Raw genomic sequence first — 21,094 nt, 5'->3', positions numbered from 1 at the left:
GGGGCTGTCTTGTACATCACCTTGAGGTTCATTGCATGAGGCAACTGAAAAATACAGTAAATACATTATAAATGGTGCTGCTGCAACTGCCAAACCCATACATTTCCCTGAAGAGTCTGCCCACACATTGCTGCAGTAGAAACAATTTTAACATTCAATACACATGGGACTACCAAATATAGACACAACAGTCCCCACTGCAAATACAACTGATGCTTTAAACCAGCTGCATTTTTATTCTTGTATTGAATATCTGGTTTTTCAGATGTTTAGTTTAATTTTAATGGGTTATATCCAACCTAGGTTCACTGGAATAAGTGGAACATCTCTCAGTCATTATTAAGTTTTAATGTTGATGTTTTAATGTAGGGCCTGATTGCGACTAATTAGTTCTGGATATAACCCAGATCCTCTATATGTTGAGGATCGCATTGAGAAAGTTGTTCTGGAATGGCATTTATCCTTTTTAAAATTAAAACAAAACAACATTTGAGCAAGCTGAATTACAGCTTACACATGACTGTGAATAAGCAGTATACAAAATGTAGAAAACAAAAATAAATGTAAGAGTTCCTTGTGCCTTTATCCTTATTCTGAGTAGCAGACATCAGATCTTGATTCTCATTTGAATTTGCATCCAGATACCCTGCGTTGGCACTGACTTGCAGCTGGGTCTTATTAGCTGCTCGCTGCTCTTTTGTTCTTCTTCTCCAGGGCACTTGTTTGTTGTCTGGATTTTTTCCCCACATTGTAAGTGCTGTGCCTTAATGTGTTGCTGCTGACAATGTCAGCAAGAAGGATTATTCTTTTCGGTCCTTGGAGCTTCAGCTTTCCATGAGTATCATGCCTCTGTTTGTTGAATCCTCAGCGCAAACACAAAAGGCTAAGATTTCAGAGTCCTGGTTTAAGGTGGCATTAAAGACATCATCACCCACCCTAGGAGGACAGAGGTTCACGCCAACCTCACGGCCACTGATCATCAAATTATTTGTAACGTGACAGGTGATGGTAGGTGTCAGCTGGAAGAAGAAATGTCTTGCCATAAATGCCAAACATCTCTCACTTCACTCTCAGGAAATGCAACTTGGATCATCTTTCTCTTCCTGGAAGACATTCAGCGAGCTAGAGGCCCCATTGATACTTGTAAATACGGAAGTTAATCACAAACTCTAATTTGGTCTCATTCAGTGTGGAAGAATTAGTGTTCATAAGATTTAAAAATAGCAGCTTTTTTCCATCAGTGCTTTTTAAAGCAAAACCCAAAAGGTAAATAAAGATTGCCTTACTAAATCTGATATGGGTACCTCTTACTACTGCTTCTCAAAAATAGCACTGCAACCAAGTCTGCCTATAGTTCAATGATTACTGTGTTCAGTTTATTGATAGCTAGCTATAAAAGCATAGAACACTTAGGAAAGCTAGAAGAAAGAGTCACAGGACTAGGAAAGCTTGAAAGCCAACATAGCTCAGCACCCATTCCTGAAGCAGGGCTCTCCACAGATTAACACAATACAGTTGTTGTCATGGTGTACAATGGGTGTGTGGTGCTTTCTGCACCACCAGATGTAGCGACCAGTCAGACCCATCCACTGATAGCCATGTTTCGAAAAGCATTGAGCCTACAAATTGACCCCACTCCCACAAACCTTCCTGACTAACTCAGTAGCCTCTGATGCTCTGCTTTCCATTGTGCAGTTTGGAGGACAGTGACTCAGGTCTGTATCATGCCACTGACCTCACTTTTAAAGAGCTGTTCATAGAGTAAAGCTGAGTCAAAACCTGCAACTTCTATTTTATGTTCTTTTGAGAAATGCTAGCATAAGCTTCGATTCCTCCCCCCCCCCCTTACACACACACACACACACACGCACATATGCACTTCTTCCTTCCTTTCTCTTTGAGGGTAATATATAGGCCAATTCCAGGGCTCCCACTGGCGACGTCCGTAATGAAAAGTGTGGTTCGCTAAAGCTTGAGGCAAAGAACCGAGTCTCTCTTATTGGTATCTGTAACCAAACTCCAATTCTCTAGGCACCGAGCACAGAATGACAAATCTAATAATATACCTAAGAGAAATGTATGCAATTCTGCTCTTTATGTACCAGTGACACTGTGGTGCAAGCTCAGCACCTGCTATTGTATTTTGAAGTTTGATACATATTTGTTCTTAAAGAAAGTGGCTGCTCTAAATTCTGCTGGGAATGTGAACATTTAGGGGAAAAACATGGCCCTCACCCCATACTTTCAAAGTTGCAAAAAAAGAAATAGTATGAGGTATAGGAAATAAAAAGAATTGTTCTTTTCATGGCTGTGATAAATCGGTGGAGGATAAGTCAACAACAACATTTAACACTTGTACATCATCTCCAAAGTGTTTCACATGCACTTTCTAGTGTTAATCCTTACATCAACACTGTTTGGTGAGTCAGTACAATTATCCTTCATAATGGTGGTGGTGGTGATTGAGACTGAAGGAGTAGCTTTACAAAGGGTACCTACAGAATTCATTCAAGTTACAAGATTTGAACTGGGGACTTTTGGATTTGTTGCATGCTCTCTAGCTCTTGTGACACATCAGCATTTATTAGTCTTGTCGATGACCATTAATCATCATTGCAAGAGATGAAGCATCTGTATTTTGGGACAGTACATAACTGAGAGTACCAGATGTTGAGAGCAGATGACAGAGGACGTTCATCACCATCAGGCCTTGCTTGTCAAGTTACCATCAGCTACTGCTGGAAACAGAATGCCATTCTGTGGCTGTCCTTTTGTTTGTATGACCCATTAATAGATGAAGGCCTGTATCTTATGAAAACCATATCAGAACTGATTCTCAGGCCAAGTTGTCCCGGAACATTATAATTAGGAGAGCCACACAATGCACTTGCATTCCAAGCATATTTACTTGGAAGTGTCTACAGAGCTACCGATGGCAGCACCATTGGCAAATTAAAGTTCCCATTATTCTTTGGGGAATATGTGCTTTAAACATGCTTTAAATGAATGGGCATGTGTATGCAGTTTAGCTGACAGCCTCTCATCATCTGTCAGTGGTGGCGGTGGTCCTGGACACCACTGGTTTCTTCCTGTTCAACTTTCATAAACAGAGGTTTTCCAAAATGGCAGCTGTTCTGTTTGTTTATGTGATTTAGACTAAGCTGGTAGTGTGCTTTGGTCATTATCCTGGCACTGAAATGGAAATTTTTCGCTCCCTTTAGAAAATACGGAGTTGGCAGAAATGTATTTTCCTCCCAGTCTTATATTCATGATCAAATCCAAGAGATGGCTCTCAGAATCAACAGACATGAGAGTATAAATTGATTCATCACTCTTTCTTGGGGGGGGGGGGGGAACAGTCATAAAGGAGAGACAATTTCCCTCCCTGTTCATTGCTAATTACTTAATTGAAGGGCAGGTCAGTGTAAAATTCTGTTTATAACCTGAGAGTATTAAGCCAACATGTTGAATAGCTGCTGTATGCCAAAGCCCTAATCAGTGTAGGTAATTTTTTGGTCTCTAAAGGGGGAGTGTGTGCCAAGGCAAAAGTAAATTTTCAGCCAGTTAATTGGTGTCCAGTAAAGCAACAGTCATTTATGATTGTCTCGGAGGATACGCTTTATATTTCATTTTCCTAGCCAGATGGTACACGCTACAGCAGTACCAGTGAGGGCATGGTTAATTGGAAAATTGGCATGCTTTAGGGTGATTAGCTCATTTGTATCAAAAATCTCGGCCATCAACCATCTCCATGCATCTCCACTGCCTTGATATACAAGTGTTTCCATACAGTATCTCATCCTTTGCCTTCTAGGATAGTACTGGAAATCATAACAACGTAAGACAAGCTTGCTCAAGAGCCCATCTAGTCCAGCATCCTATTCTCACCGTGGCTGACCAGATGCTCATGGGAACTCATGAGTGCAACAATACTCTGCCTACTGGGTCTGGGAGAGGTCAGCTTTTCAACATTGCGGTGTATCACCAGCCAGACATTGTTATATAGTGATATATTGCGATGTTGAAAATCAGAGGAACAAGCTGCTTTGGTCCTGAGGTGCTAGGGTGAAACTGCCCCAGCTCCCTTGGCAGGAGTGGCAGCAGTTTCACCCTGGCGCCTGATACAGCCTGTTCCTCCCACTGGGCACTGGCAGTGCAAAGACTCCCTCTGCTGCCAGCACCTGGAGCACAGAGGGAACAATGAGCCACATCAGCCATTCTTCCTGCTAGATGCTGGCAGTAGAGGGAGTCCCTCTGCTGCCAGCACCCAGCATGCGGAAGGAGTCAGGTGAAGGAGCCATCATACTCTGGCTCCCAAACTGGTCCTGGGCGATGTATGGAAACATTGCCCAAACTTAATGCCCACCTGCAGCTCCTAGCAACTAGCACCCAGTGGCATAATATCTCACCCAGAGAGCCTTCCATATCCATTTAGTGTTAGTGTACCCCATCTGTTAACCGTTCTCTGATAGCTTAGATGAAGATGTAAAGATTCAAGATCTTAATTGAAAATAATATTCTGAAAGGTAAAAGCATGCAACGATGAAACCCAAAATTACAATTTACTATGTATATGGCTCACACAGTTATTTTGCTGATCCTTAGTTAGAATGAAACAGGGAGAATTTTAAAAATAAAAAATGGCAGAGCAGAATCATCAGTGGGGGAAGGCCCTGTTGTGTTTCTCTTGAACCAGGCACTGTCAAGAGACATGGGAGGAGTAAAGTGAGCGAGAGCCCTGCTTTAGACCATAGTGATATGCCCCTTATAATCCCCCTTTCCACACACACACTTACAGAGCCATGAGGAGCACAGGAAGCTTGTAAGATAGGGAACTGGGCAACCACACTTCTTTTGTTTCACTTTTTTCTCTCTAAATGTTTCTTGCTTTTTATTGTTCTTCTGTGCGTTACTGTGCTGGAGTTCCTTAATGAGATGTAATATTCAGCTTGAATTTATGTTCCACTCCATTAACTCTTTCCTCCCCCTGCTTGAATTTTGTCTGTACTAATCAAGATTTTTGTGAAAGCTTGTTCAGCAATTCTTCGATAAATGTGCCCTCCTTACAGGCTAATAGAGGTTAAAACACTGCAGCAGAGAGAAAACGATATCTTGCAGAAGGTTGTTTATGTTATACGGCATTTATTGGACCATTAATGCTTTGATCTGCTTTCTGCTGTATCAAACCTGCACAATTTGTGACCCATGAAGCCATATGCCACCTGCCAGCTATGTGTGGCCACCCAGGAGAAGCTCTATAAACTTCCAGGTTCTGCTGCTTACCTAGCACATAGACAAATTCATGGGGGAGAATGCTGTCAATGATTACTACTAGCTACAATGGCTATGCTCTACTTCTGCTGTCAAATGTGGTATGCCTTTGAATAACAGATGCTCAGAATCTCAGGTGGAGAGGATGCTGTGGTACTCAGGTTCTGTTTCTGGGCTTTCCATGGGCATCTGGTTGGCCTCTGAGAACAGACAACTGGACTTGGTGGGTATTTGGCTTGATCTAGCAGGCTCTTGCTATGTTCTTAGAAAACAAAGAGTTCCGCCCAGCACCTGGCAGGTCACAATACATGACTACTACTAGCCACATTTGGCTTGGCAGGTCACAAGTAGGGATGCAGGAGAAATTCGTTTCCATATGCATTTAAGGCCAAATCTGTCAGTTTTGCATTTTCTGAGGCAATATGCAAGCAAAAACACTGCTGTCCTTCAAACTTCACACTTATTTGAATTTTGCAGTGTAGGTTCACCAGGCAACCAGTGTTTATAAAAATACACATTAGGGGAAACTGGAAATGAAGAAATAATGGTGAAAATAACATGCACAAATGCATTGCTTTCAAAAATGTGTACTTCTGTCAAAACTGCATGTTAAAATGTTTTCATTAGGAGGAATTTGCACTAAAATTCTGAAGGATTTTCATGAGAATTTTGTTTCCAGTCACAAATTGCTGCAAAATGTGGAGGATGAATTTAAGATTGGGGGAAAATGAGAAACTGAGAGAACTGAAATTGACAGATCTCTCCATCCCTATCAGTATTGCTGTACTGCAGCTGCTTGGTTAGTGTTTCCAGTTTCCACCTTGCTGTTCTTTTATTTGCATCCATGCATGGATCCTCATCAAAGTTGAATTAAAGCAGCAGCAGTAAAGAAGTCTGGATGTCTGCTTTCCTTCCAGCAACCATGATGCAATTTTTTTGGTTGGTTGGGGGAAATGGCATTATATCACTTTCATAATTCTAACGTACATGATGTCTGGCGATGACGTCTGAAAGGAAGCAACTTCTTGTAGCTACACGACAAACAATATTAGTACCCTCAAGGGTTTGGTTTTTGTATATATATATAAATCCACGCAGCAGTAGAAGTCAGGCCAAGCAGTTTATATGGAGTAGTCTTCACCCTTCATAGTTTTGAAGAGGGGAGTGGTTTTTAATGTTCCCAAAACTTGAAAGTAATTATTATTATTTTTCTGTCATCAACTTGTTTTATAAATAATTTGTTAGAAAACATGCTTGTCTGTCTTGAATTTTAAAAAGCTACATTTATTTTTTTTAGGTTGCATTCAAAGATCATTTGGGGTGAAATTCATCCCTGGGCAGAAGGCCAGCGAAAGGCCTGCGTATCAAATAGCGCTTAAGCTGTGCGTAGCTCTTGTGCTACTGCACTGGGCCGAATGCTAAATGTCTGATCATAAATGTGCTGCGCGTATGGGCAGCTTGCCAAAATATTTGCCCGGTGAAAGATAAGAGCCCCTCTCTGCAGGGTGTGGTGAAGGAGCAACAGACAGGAACTTCTGCCAGCAGACATGACTGAGTATGTGAGCTTCCTGCTTTTGGCCTTCAGCGAACATTTCACAAGCCCTTCTCTAAACTGGGAAAGGAAAGAAGCAGCTTCATACATTGTTCTGGCACTTCTGGAATAGCCCCCTCTTTATGCAGATAGCCTTGGGTACATTCAGAGCCTTCAGATAATTAATGGATGACACAGAATGGATCTCTACTTACACAGGAGTTTCTTAGTGCCGTGAGGTTATAGCCCTAGTCAAGTGTGTTTGTTCATGTACGCACTGTGTTATCCAGGTTGCATCTGCTGGCCTTTTCATAGTTGCACTGAACTTTCACTTGTATACCTAAATACATTTAGGTTTCCTCTGTGTGTCATCTGGCTCGCTCCATGCTTTACGGCAGGCATGGCCAAACTTGGCCCTCCAGCTGTTTTGGGACTACAACTCCCATCATCCCTATCTAACAGGACCAATGGTCAGGGATGATGGGAACTGTAGTCCCAAAACAGCTGGAAGGCCAAGTTTGGCCATGCCTGCTTTAGGGTGATGAATCCCATACAGGAGCCAACATGCATTCAGGTATAGGCTTGGTGCAAATGCAACTCTTGAGGCAGTACAGTCTCTTGAAAACCATACAGTTGATGAGGACATCATTGGGAGAGGTGTATTTTAACTTACATTTGTTTTCATCTTTTCACCCAATTATCATTTCTCTCTCTCTCTCTCTCCCTCTCCCCTCGTCTCTTCATGTAGGAAAGTGTTTCCGAATGGGATTCCAGAGGAATATTTCTTAACAGCCACATTCCGTGTTAGGCGAAACAGCAAAAGAGAACGGTGGTATTTGTTGCAAATTTTAGATCAGCACAACATGCCACAGGTTAGAACAAATGGTCTTTTGCCTTCCCAAGTGTCAGGTGATAGATACAGCTTTGTAGGAAAGCAGATATTTTCCTCTCTGGGATCAGAGTATACTCAAGATGTTTTTGCTGTTATGGCTATATATAGAATCAGTAACTGTTCTGTAATACAGCACTGGCATGGTAAGTGTGTAAGCTGCCACCCAGGATTGCTGTGAAACGGAAATTCTCTTTTGAGTTGTGGTGGAATAGAGACGTAACAAACAAAAAGTGAATTAAACAATAAAGGGTTTAGAACTGATGCTCGATGATGAAGCTGCATGGGAGACTTTTTTTAATGTCCAAGGGAGGGATCCAAAAGAGTCTCTTGCACAAGTAGAAGGCACATCCAGCTGTGTACAGGGAGTAGTGATTTTTACCTGTATCTGCCAGCATTCGCTCCCACACTATATCCAGTGCCATTCTGGAGAATCCTTGATCCTCAGGAATGGCTGTATGTGTGTGGGTGCACAAATGCACAAGAGACTGCAGTGGGAATGAGGAAGCCCCACTGGCCAAACAGAATTCCACTTGTGATTCCTACCAACATCTAATGAAGTGTGAACTTTTAGTCCGTTTTCTGGCTATTTTGCATTTTCATTGTTTCAAACCGCTTCTAATTTGACTGTGCTTTTTCCAGGTTTACATCACCATTGATGGTACGAAAAAAATTGTAGAGTACATTGCACAGTCCGCCCAGGGGGGCTCATTGCACTACACCTTTAGAAGTCGGGAAATCCACCCTGTTTTTGATCGGCAATGGCACAAGCTTGGCATCAGCGTGCAATCAAGGATCATTTCTCTCTATGTGGACTGCAGCTTAATTGAGCAAAGGGAGATTGATGAGAATACTACTACGGACTTTCAAGGGAAGATTCTTATTGCTACCCATTCTTTAGATGGCAAGCCTGTAGATGTAAGTTGGCTTGACTGTGAAAGTGTATTTCAGTGATATAAAAATGGGTGATCAAAACGTATTTATCCCTACAAAAGAAAAGCTTTGCAAGTTATTAATGTTATGTACTGGGACCCTTTGAAATAAGAAACCTGAGTCTTAAGAGATCAAACAACACTAGCGGATGAGGTCGTGGAATGGAGATAGTTACGTGCCCTCCTGGCAGGTGAATCACTTCTTCTTATTGGGAGGGGTGAAGTGGTGGCAAAGTCAGTGCAGTGCGAACATGACAGTGCAGGCAGTCTAGTGCTCCTGTTGATGCATTTGTACCATGCTGTCCTCCTTGCCACTTTACTCCTTCCTCTCTCCATCCTAGTACGCAGCAGTGACTCACCTGCTGGAAGGTCAGGTAAAGATCGCCGCCACACCATGCCACCTGCTACTGTCAAACGGGTGCCACAATTTAACATATCAGGTTCCATATAGGCACATTATCATTTTTCTAGAGTGCCTTTCCTCTTGCCAGTGCAGTATAGGCAGTGGGATGGACTGCACTGCATGTAACGCAAAGCGTTCCGGAAAACTGGCATCTTTTTGACCGTTCTGAGAAAGGGGATGCTGGTCTGATCAAGCAGGGTTCTTTTTATGGTCTTAGTCTATTGTTGTATACACATTACTAGCTTAAGATGCAGCTAAGTCATTCTATTTCTAACTTTGGATTGAAGCTGGTTTGGGGATAAATGCACCAAGACACATTATTATTTGGGGTGTGTACACTGCTTTCCAAAAGCAGCATTGGGAGCGCAGTGGATGTGGAGTAAATGGGTGTGTGCACATGACCTAATAGAAAGGACACAAAAGGAAAAAAGGGGTGTAGAGCTGAAAAGAAAGCATTTAATGAACCGCTTCCCATGTTACACTAAGCCATAGTTCATTTTGAACCGTGCCTCCCACTCCCTTGTGTGGCTTCCCTCCACCCCCACGAATGCTGTGTCTGCCACAAACAAACCATCGTTTAGGCTGTCATGGTATGTTCATTTCAAATACACCAAGGGCTCATGTACTTCCGCTTGCCCCATGCCTAGAAAGCGTGGGTCTGGGCGATTTCCCACTTCTCCTGGGCTTTCTAGGCATGGGTCCAAGTCATTTTGCCTTTGGCTTGCTGCTTTCCCCCAGACAACTCATTATTTAGCACTAAATCAGAGCAAACGTCAATCTGGAGCAAACCCAACTGACATTTACTCTGATTCAGTGCTAAAGATCAGGTTTTCCCGGAGGAAAGCAGCAGGGCAAATGGAAGTGTTGGTGAGGCCTGACAGTGGTGATCCGGAAATAAACTTAAGAGTAAACATTGGTTTCTTTCTGGCTTATTGCTCGTGGTTTATTTGAAACAAAACAAACCACAATCTGGGTTTGTACGACATGACAAACTATACTATGGCTTGTTTGTGCCACAGGTGCAGGAGAGAGCTACATACGGATGGTAGGACATTCACATAATTCATGGCTTTAAAGTGACTTACTGTTACGTGTGAACCAGCTCTGTAGGATGTAGAAAGCATTTAAATTACACATTTTAAATTTTACATTGCCTCATTTTTTTTAATCTGTAGTAAGAGAGTACTACTACCTATTTTCACATTCCCTTTATTCCCTCCGTCCTATTCTTTTGTTCGTGCATGACCACTGACTCCTTTCCATCTGGTTTTAGACTGTATAAATGTCTCACAATTCTCATGCATAGACTTTGCTCTGCAGCATGCAAACTCTTGCGTAATGTGCAACTTTTGCGAAAAAAGACTCTAGTCAACTATTTTTTCTAAGAGGATCAAAGCAGTTCAAATATATTCCAGTATTTTTATAGCGAACTCAGTGTACAGAATTCTCTGCTCCTTGCTGTGCAGATGATTCAGTACATGGGGGAAACAAATATTTGTTCATACTGTTACACATCAACAGTTTTCATAAGTGGTGTGAGGTTCCAGGGGTTGCAGGCCTGCTTCCCAGAGTCTGTGTTGCCTTTTGGGACAATGAGACACAGTAGAGTCTGTGGTGTCTTTAGGACGTATGGTTTATTTTACACATATGTACAACCTGTATCTAGATGGAGAGAGTGCAGAACATTCACATTCCAAGAGGGTCCTCTTCCTGCCATTGCTGCAGCCTTGAATCCCAAGAGACCCCAAACATCATATCTGGCCCACTCTGAAGCATAAAACAGACTGCCTTCCTTGTGCCCCCCTTGCAAAAGGGACACCTTTTTCCTGTTTACTTATGTCCTCCACTCTGTAATTCTGGAAACTTCCCCCTCCCAACTCTGGGATTGTCATTTGCTAATTACTCCGAGCTCGGGGCGGGGTCTCCCCACTCTGTATCCTGCAGAGAGCCTTTTGCCTTTGTTGACAGCTTTCTTGATGGGTTAATTGTCTTTGTTTCATAATGGCCCATCCCCAAGCAATTCCCTGGTCAGGAAAACAAGTCCAGCCTGTATTCTTACTCTGTTAAATCCATTGTTTAAATTCCAACCTTTACTTTGAGCAGTTGAGGGGGCAGGAATATATACGAAGGTTTCATTTCATAACTTTATTGTGCTGCAGTGGGACATGTCTTGTCCTCTCAGCTCTGGCAAACGTCAGCCATGCCAAGAATCCTGGAACCTCCTGTGCTCGGTCCAGCATCATTTCTGTGGCTATGAGAAGCTGATTTAGCTGACCCTGGTTCAGAATGACCAAGTGTTCCTGCCCTGCCTTCTAGCAGAGATTCATACTTCCACCCTAGAAAGGAACAGGGAAGTAGCAGTACCATCTCTTGCCTAAGGATTGCCAGGCCAGTTGCATGCATTAGTGTTGGAACAGACAGGTACCTGGGACAAAGTCATGTCCTAAATAATTTTACTATATTGTTACTAGTATTAAGAGTGGATGAGTTTGTAAATAAAGGTAGCACTCCTCCTAGAAAGAAATCAAAGAAGCGTGTTTTGTAGAGATATACCTGCCAGCTTTGAAACATATCCTAAAAAAAAATCAAGTAAATTGGCCAAAGGAATGTAGGAAACTGCAATATTCATTTATACAGTATAAATAATAGCTGTGTTTGGCTCAATATACTTATGTTTTTTATTATCAGATTAGATTATGTGGGCTGCTCCTGTGTTCACAAATGATATATGCAAGTACAATATTTTAAAATGAAACACTGTAATGTGCTTTCTGAGTTTACAACCCAAAATAGAATTTGGCGTACGTAATCTCATTCATTTCTATGAGTTCAAGTGGTTTAATTTTGTGCTGGATTGTGGTCACAGAGGTTTCAGATGTGTCAAGATTGATTACCTTATAAAGCTGATAAACACCTCTGTGTTTACTAAACAGATTGAAGTTGGCCGCATGATAATATACTGCAATCCCAGTCTTGCTGCTCAGGAGACTTGCTGTGAATTATCTGAGAATATGGTAAGTTAAGAAAATAAAAAATGCAAGTTTTCCCCCCACCCCAGAAACACACAGATCGGTACAGTCCTTCTTTCTCCATTTAGAAATGTCAATAAATTTCATGGTATCACAAGATTAGTCCGTTCTTCAAAATGGAAGTGTGACCTAGATTAGTTTTTCATGCTGAAAAATATGGGATTGGAAAGGATCAACATTTGATAAACAAGAATTCAAATAGAAAAGGAATATTGAAAGCAAGAGAGATTTCTATGGGCAACCGTTGTTGATGCATGCCTATATCATGGTTTCTGTTTGGGTCTCATTAAACTTGATCAGTACAATTGCTGGTGTAGGTGGAGACGCCCATTATATCTTTTAGGTAGAGTATTTGATAAACATAAACATCTGAATACTATCTGCAAATAATCCTTAATGATGAGCCTTAGGTCTTATTCAGGCTTGCCCTTGCCCCACTACTTTCCCCTGGAGGAAAGCTGATCTCTACTTCTAAGTCAGAGCAAAGGTCAATTGAGTTATCTCTGCATTGATGTTTGCTCCAATTTAGCACCAAGGAGTGGGTTTTCTGGGGGAAAGGGGCAGGGCAAGGGCAAAACTGCTTGGATCCATGCCTAGAAAGCAGTAGGAAACCGCTTGGACCTGTGCTTTTTAGGAACATGACAAGCCAAAGTCTGGATGCGCTCTAATTCCCTCTCTCATTCTAGCTAGGTGTTATTTTCTATTTTTTTCTACCATTTTTTCTTATTTTTTCCCCATTTAGAAGTATTGTGCTGTTCATATGGCTAAGAACCTAGTGGATTAGTCTGACCCACAAGCTAGCCGCTATACATAAAAAGCACAAAATATTTTGCTAGTTCATTTATAACATCCTTGAGCTACGTATTTGACATTATTGCGATCATATTTGCTGCATCAAGGATATTTTTTAGAAAAAGCTTAAATTGAATTTTGCATGTAAATCAGGCCCTATCTCACACATGGAATGATAATGTGGGTAATTGCAGTCATATACATACCTACTCAGAATTAATAAGCCCCACTGAGTTCAGTAAGCCTAACTCCCAGATAAGTGTGTATATGTTTGGAGTGTTAGATAAGATCAGTGGTAAGATGCATCCTCCCCCCCATTGTTAAAGAATAAAATATATGTATAGTATTTAGAAGTGTGTGCAAAAAGAGTGGTTGCCCAGGCTGCAATCCTATTGCCATTTACCTGGGATTAAGCCCCATTGAACTTAATGGGACTTGCTCCTGAATAGGTAGGTATAGAATTACACTGTAATTTTCATATCCAAACAATACAATACAGTATTGATGAGAAGATACAGCAATGCAGTAGATGAGAAGATTTCCACTTGCAGCCCCAAACTCCCTCCCTAGGAAGTAAGCATCATTGGACACCACGTGACTTACTTTAGATTAAACTTCCATAGATTTGCTCTGTGGTTCACTAATATTGGTTTTCTAAAATTAAAATAAAATAGATCATTCACGGCCTGATTTTGAATTCAGGTTGCTGTTTTCATAATGCTTGCATTAACGTGGAGTTAATTTAATCCTTCCTTCCCCTACAGAGTGTAATCTCTACAGATGCAAAAGGCACTATAGAAAAAATGTTTTGATCACTGTAGATGTAGACTTAAATCGGAATAATATATATTTATTATTTCAGTGCCCTTTGGAAGAAAGCTTGAAAACTACTGCAGCATCACCATCAACTGTTCATGTTGGTGAAATACATGCACTTCCAATAATGGAAAAAAAACCTGAAGAAAAATGCTTTTGTTCTTCAAATAAGGTATAGGACTTAGTTGCTTATACATAACATTTTTTGCTTTTTGTGACCTGTAACATTTGTGCTGCTGGATAATAACTTTGGCTTTTTGCTCACACCTTTTGTCCCTTGTATTTTAGCTAGTATTTAACATTTGTGGAAGTTACGTTATTTTTAATATAGACTTCACAGATTAATGGAACCATGCTAATGGTGCAACAATGGCCAGCTATTATATACTCCTATATAATATATAGGGCCATAAAGTTGTTCTGCAACGGCTTAGGCAGTAATGTGTTAAAGATGACATAGAACCAGTGCACATCCATAGCCTCTGTGAAACAAATTTTACCACAAAAAAACCCTCAAGAGGGTTATTCTGTCAGTGTAAACACACACCTAGCACGAATGACACTGACTGTTCAGAATTACAGGAGATTAGAGGAATCTACAAGGGAAGCAAATACTATAATAAAGGGTTATTTCAGCTACTTCAAGTTGATTGGATAAATGTCACTCCAAGGTATACTGCAGAGATGAAATTTCCAAATGGTATGAATGATTGTTTCCTGGAATAGCTAGTTTGAGAAGCTGCACAGTGTGAGGCAGTCCTTGGCTCTTTCCTAAGTGGCGCATAGAAACTGGACTAGGATGTCAATATAGCTGGACCACTATGGAAGAACAGCTCTGATGGAAGTTCAATTCACAGGTATAGATAGAGACATAAGAGTCTGAGAAAGCGCCAGCCGTGGCCATCTTTAATAGGTGAATGAGACAAATACTGGGACACTCAGAACCATGATTCAGGATCTTAGAAGCAGAAATCTTAGTAGGGATCTGGGCCATAGCTGTCAACCTTCCTTTTTTTGGTGGGAAATTCCCTTATTCCAGCGCCGTTTCCCACTGCTTCCCGCTGCTATCCTGGATTGTTAGATACCCTGTAAACTTTCCCTGGGATAGGTGAGGCTGCTGATCCCTTATTTTCAAATCTGAAAGTTGACAGCTATGGTCTGGGCACCCCATGACAGCAAGAGGAATCACTTGTGAATCAGTAGCAGGTACATTACAGAGAGACTGCATATCACCTCACAAGGAGGTTATGAGCCAGACCCGTGAACTAGCCTGTTTGGAATGGGTGACAGCTTTTCATAAAGCATTGCTGATTTAAATAATGTAATTTGCATGCCATTTTCATGAACACAGCAAATGTCAAGCTGCAGCAGACATTATGCAGTTAGAATACAATGCCTTTTTTTAAAAAAACAGCAACTTATTATTACAGTATTTTTGTGCTGGTATGTGGGGGTGGGTGGGAAATGAAATGTTTCAGGCTTCAACGGTGGCTCGCAGACCACACAGAAATGGTACGTATGTGTGTTCATGCAAGACATAAACAGCAATACAAAACAAAAATCCCAACAGAATGTTAGGAAATATTAGAAAAGGTGTGAAAGATAACATAATAGTAATAATGTCCCAGATATCAGTGACCATACACTCAAATATGTCATCCTCTTCAACATACTGAGGTCTTACCAGAAAGGAGGCAGAAAAGGAATTAATATACTGTGTTTGGGAAACTTGTGAAATTTCACCTTGGAGAAACCCCCCGGGTGCAATTGCATCAAGGAGTGATACTAGTTCCCCCTTTATTAGGGAATAATTGCTTTTGTGACATCAGTAGCCAATGCAGCATGGCTGGGGAGCCTTTGGCCCTCCAGATGCTGTTGAACTCCAGTTCCCATCAGTGCTGGCTTGCATGGCAGTTGTCATGGACTGTCTGGACACAGAGGAATGGTAAGAGGCACCAGCTGGGGAACCCCCAAGGGTAGAAGGCTCCGAGCCCAGGGACTCGTGGTGAGACAACAATGAGTGGTAGGAGGAGGTGTTGGAAGCTGAAGTGTAACAGGGTTTAGTGAGAAGACAAGAGTCTGTGGCTGTGAGAAGTCCACAATTGGAAGCAGGAGAGGAGGAAGGCCAAGAGGCAGAGATGAGTCAGGCTGGTGAAGAAGCCAGGAACTTCCCCACTCCTGCTGCAACAAGTTCCCCTCCTCCCTGGTCTCTCAGGATCAGGAGAGGTATGAAGCTTGAGCAGCTAAGGCAGCCACACAGGTGTAGTCTCAGATTGCTTGGGAAAGACCCGGGAGAGGAGGAGACTTAGGCAGCTGTGGGAAGGCAGGGACCTTCAGTCTCCACAACTGCTTCGTAGGGACAAGACCTATCATTAGGCCTGGCACTCCTGGCCAGATCCTGTTTCTTTTAATAAAGAGTTAACTTTGCTTACTCTGTAACATCTGGAGTGTTAAGGTTCCCCAACTCTGCATTATATCATTCCTAAACTTCAGCCAAGAACTCTTGCATAGACAGTAATCAGTGCACTTAAGGTAAGGAGCAAAAAACAAACAAACAAAAGGCATGAGGCAACAGTGAGAGTTGTTGTAATACCTGCTGAGGTCACAAAGGTGCTACTTTTTCTTCTCAGTAACGTAACCATAGAGATGAGCTAGAGGTGAGCGAGGCTGAATGGTAAAGGGCTGAACTCGTGTGTTTTCTTTTAGCATTATCAAGAATGACTGTTATCCGGGCACTGCTCATACTGCTTACTTCTCTAATGTAAGATGCTGGAATAAAACATTTCAAGCTTTACTTTAAACAGGGAGAAGCAGGTGTGCCAGGAGTACCTGGTTTGCCAGGACAGAAAGGAGAAAAGGTAAGATTCTAGCCTCATATAAGCTTCACTGGTGGCAACACTGATACAGTGGTACCTAAGTTTACAAACTTAATCCGTTCCGGACGTCCGTTCTTAAACCAAAACCGTTCTTAAACTGAGGTGCATTTTCCCTAATGAGGCCTCCTGCCGTCAGTGCCTTTTCACTGTTCGGATTCCGTTCTTAGACCGAGGTAACGTTCTCAAACCAGGACACTATTTCTGGTTTTGCAGAGTTTGTAAACCGAATCGTTCTTAAACCAGACTGTTCTTAAACCAAGGTACCACTGTATTGTCTTACTGTACATCTTAGAGAAAGTGGAAGTGGGGGGGAATCCTTCAGCACATTCCGGTTTTCTTTGAAAAGCAAAGTAAGGCCCGCTATTCCAAAACCCTTCCAACAACGCAGCGGAAGTTACAATTTACTTTGACATAAATTACACTGGCTTCCTACAGCCAGTGGATTCCTCTGCCCAACTCTAGATTGCATGGAATCCAGGTATTTGAAGGACTGCCTTGCCCCATATGAACCTCTCTGAGCTCTTTGATGGATGCTCTGCTCTGTGCCTTCATCTTCATATATTAGGTAGGTGGCTACCAGGGGCAGGACTTTATTTATTGTGGGACCCTCGATTGCAGAATGCTCAAACATATTTACTTGACAATAGTTTTAATATTTTGTTAGATGGCTGGGGAAAACTATTTGCTTGGTAAAAGCTTTTGGTTGACTTGGATTTTGGCAGTGCTGTGATTCGGTTTGGATTTATACATTATTTATTTAGTTATTGCTTCTATAAGCTGCCTTGAACATGATAATGATGGATCCCATCTATGTAGCATTGTTTCAGTGCCTGGTGAATTTAATATTTCATATAAAAAGAAGGCAGATTCCACTTTATAATTGTCAGAGGTGCATTCACACATCACAATAACCCGGGGTTTCTGACATATCATAATTTATTGGACATGCTGCCCAATTGCTCCTGCTTCGATCCTCCCCTTTTGCACAACTGTCTAGTAGTTTATCCTGCACCTACTTGGAAATGCTAGGGATTGATCCTGTTTCTCAGTTTTGTTGGACTAATTTGCTTCTGAAGATTATTATTTTTTGAAACTTTCCTCATCTTTGAGTACATTTTAATAATTGGCTGAACCTGTTTGGGGGATCTGATGTGCTCAAAGCAGCAAAGCCGGGTTGAAAAATCTTTGCTTGAGTTTGAATGCAGGTGTTCTTTCAAATCTAATTCAGCTCTGAAAGGCTATTTCAAATTTCACATTATTCTGCTTGTCAATCTGCTTATCGGAATACAATGAAGAGTTTATGCTTCCAGCCTGTCAAGATCCTTTTACCAGGGCAAAATGATTTAAAAAATAAAAATAAAAATCAGCATTTAACAAATGCAGAGACCCCACTGACACCGTCCTTTGTTGCTAGCCCTTTAACAAAACTGTGACCTATTTTTGTTGTTGCATTGCCATCTCATGCAATCTCCCATTCCAGGGATTGGAAGCAGTTGGAGGCAGTTTATTTTTCCTGCTTTTGAAGCTTGATATTTGTTTCCAGGCCATCCTGCTATTGTGTAGGGGTGTAGAACAGTTTCCACCCTGTGGGCCAAATCCTCATGGGCCAAATTTGGCCCACCTGCCCATCCCCTGACGTCACAATGATCTCAGCTGATTCGGGACATTGAAGCCCCGAAATCAGAACCTGAAAGCACCATGAAGTCTTGAAAAGAGCCTTGTGCAGTGCTTTAAAGCCCTTGGGGTTTCTGCTTTATTGCGCATCAGCTGATAGGTAGTAGAGCCAAAGCCCACAAGGAACTGCCTGAGTTTCAGCTTTGCTGCCCATGAGCTTGATGGGTGGTACAGCCAAAATCTGCTTTCTGCAATCATTGGTTGTGCGACTGAGTTCCATGCAGGGGTCTTGCTAGTTCAGCCAATCTAGCAGGCTTCAGTTCTGCCACTCATCAGCTGATAGCAGAGCCCTGCTTTCCCCTGCCAACACACAACTGGGAGTGCATTTTAAGTCTCCTAGTTGTGTGTCGGCACGGACATCACATATGACGTTAGGTGTGGGACAGGTGGGCGTGGTTTAGGGGAAGCAGCCTCATGGGCCACATTTGAATCCCCAGCAAGCCAGGTTTGTCCTGTGGCCGGAGGTTCTCTGACCTTACTCCAGTACTTTGGGTAGATGGTCCTAAAGTGTTGTAGTTAGGGCTTATTACTGCCTCAAGTCCCAGCAGCAGAAGGTATTCAGGCAGTTTTAGGGATAAGTTACCAATAAAAAATCACAACCCATTCAATTTTGCAAGTTTGACGTAGGTGTATGGATGTTGTGGGGTAATTCTCACTTTCTTTCTTTTTGCTGGGGGAGGCAAAATGAAGGAGCAGCATGCAGAACATGCTGGAAAACTGCCAGCAGCCATCACTTTATTTGCCTAGAGTCCATCTGGGAACAGCACTACAAGATAATGTAAAGACCTCCAAAGCAGAGGCTTGACAACCATATGTCAGGAGTGCTCTGATGGTGTTTCCTGCTTGGCAGGGGGTTGGACTCGATGGCCCTTGTGGTCTCGTCCAATTCTATGATTCTATGAACTAACGAATTTAATAAAATAATAATAATAATATACAGTAGGTAGGAAGCCATCAGAATCAGGGCAGTCTTGGCACAAAATGAAGGCTAGAGAGGACACAGATAGAATCTGTTCTTCAGCTTCAGTATTAGATCAGAAGTAGTACTGAAGCTGAAGAACAGATTCTATCTGTGTCCTCTCTAGCCTTCATTTTGTTAGTTGTTTCATCTTGTTCAAGGCAACCCAAAGCAACTTACAACCAAGCAATGTACTTTTTGGACTGGATACTTGTGTATCAGTACAGTAACTTTAGAATAAACTCCATCAGAGTAACAGAATAATTAGTCCCCCACTTAACCACAACCAACCAATCTCCAATAGCCACCTGGGACATGCATTTCATTTCTTACAATCCCTCCTTCTCTCCATAGAGTTCTGTGCTTTATCAGGTGGAATTATGCCTAAGTCTTGCTTGTTTGTGTTATGTGGGAATTGAGTTGGGTCCTCACTTGTGCTCAGAAGATTACCATTGGTGTTGGGAAAGATGGTGTGGGGTGACAATTTTTGCCAATTCTTCCTTGCCCCTTTGCCTGCTGAAAAGATGGTTGGGGGCCCTCTGGGAGAGCAAGAGAGGTTGTACTGGGGACTGCAGAGAGAAGGCAGTATCAGCAATAATTGCCACCCCACCTTCCTCCAGCATAGAGCCTTTGCTGAATCCTGGATTCCTTGTGAAAATGGAAGAAATTCTTCCAGTTGTGCAGGAACAAGCCTGGATCCCACTAACTGAGGGTTGGTAGTTTTTGGTGAGGAGGGTATCTTTTTCTCTGTTTTCTTTCATGTCTGCTGCTCTGTGACATTTGTTGGGTACAGTAATACATGCACTTTAGCTCCTGTCTTGTTAACTTGTTTTTTGAAGTCCTCCTTTGCTCTTGTATCATGATAGCTTATTTAACCCTGTGAACATTGCTGCATATCGCTTGAATGGAAATTCACTATTTAGAGGAATAATATTGGTGGCTCTTAGTACTTATCTTCAATGGAGCTTTCCTTTTCTCCATTTCCAGTTCATAATTTCCAAGTGCAGACTGAAGTATTACTAATGTCAAAAACATGGCGATATCATAATTATATCTCATCCCGTTTCTGATACTCCGATGACCCTCAGTTATGTTCATTATGCCTCCTAATTTCACCAGCATATTCCAGCTGTATATCAGATTTCCTCAACATCCGCCTACTCCCCTACCAGCCATCGGAATGTAAATAAGTTTTCCAGAGCTGAACTTTGATGTATCCAGTGCATAACACTCTGCAATGTGAAAAAATTGCCTTTCTGTGCAGCCCTTTGAGTATTGTTTTAACCAGTTTCTTATCTATCCATCCACTGTGCTACCTTACAGTCCATGATTTCCAATTTAGGTAGAGATCTCCCATATGGCGCAATATCAGATGCTTTGCTGAAATCTAAACAGACTAAACTGACTGCATTGCCCTTGTCCAGAAAACCAATTATCTTTTCCAGATTACTTTGACATATTCTACCTTTCATGGACCCATGCTATGTTTCTTCTTGTTTGACCCCTTCTTCCTGTCTTGTATCGTTCTTTCCTTCCATATTTCTTCTGGGAGTTTCAGTTACGTTGATTTAAAAAACAAAGCAAAACCTGCAGTTAACACACTGACAGCTCAATGCCAAACACATTCATTTGAAATGAAATCAAATTTCTTTGAATGCAGCTAGGCATATTTAACAGATCCATAGGACTGAAGCTATAGTCTAACCGTCCCCAACCTTGTTTTTGACAATAACTCCCATCATCTCTGGCCATTGGAAGACACCAGGTTGGGGAAGGTTGATTTAGTCCATAGCTCTGGGTGACCTTTGAGATGACAGAACAAGGTGCTGCTTAGAATGGACTGCATCAATTCAGACTTCATGTCAGGGATTACATTTATGAGTGTTTTCTTTACATTCAAAAAAGAAATTACTTGAAAATAGA

At 41.9% G+C, this 21,094-nt stretch overlaps 1 protein-coding gene across 7 annotated transcripts in view; it reads left to right on the top strand.

Annotated features, from left to right (window-relative positions):
* COL19A1 (collagen type XIX alpha 1 chain) overlaps window positions 1-21,094 on the top strand; it is a gene marked incomplete at its 3' end in the record, with an annotated part of 191,241 nt that overhangs the window by 46,657 nt on the left and 123,490 nt on the right. For all 7 annotated transcript variants that reach the window (XM_081906050.1, XM_081906051.1, XM_081906052.1 and 4 more), the window contains exons 5-9: window positions 7,551-7,674; window positions 8,334-8,609; window positions 11,960-12,040; window positions 13,710-13,835; window positions 16,468-16,521. In XM_081906050.1, coding sequence (XP_081762176.1) covers window positions 7,551-7,674; window positions 8,334-8,609; window positions 11,960-12,040; window positions 13,710-13,835; window positions 16,468-16,521 — 661 coding nt within the window. The remainder of the gene's footprint in view (window positions 1-7,550; window positions 7,675-8,333; window positions 8,610-11,959; window positions 12,041-13,709; window positions 13,836-16,467; window positions 16,522-21,094) is intronic.

The sequence above is a fragment of the Podarcis melisellensis genome, assembly GCF_964234715.1.
Source record: "Podarcis melisellensis genome assembly, chromosome: 3".
NCBI lineage: Eukaryota > Metazoa > Chordata > Lepidosauria > Squamata > Lacertidae > Podarcis > Podarcis melisellensis.
This window is presented reverse-complemented; position numbering and strand designations above follow the sequence as displayed.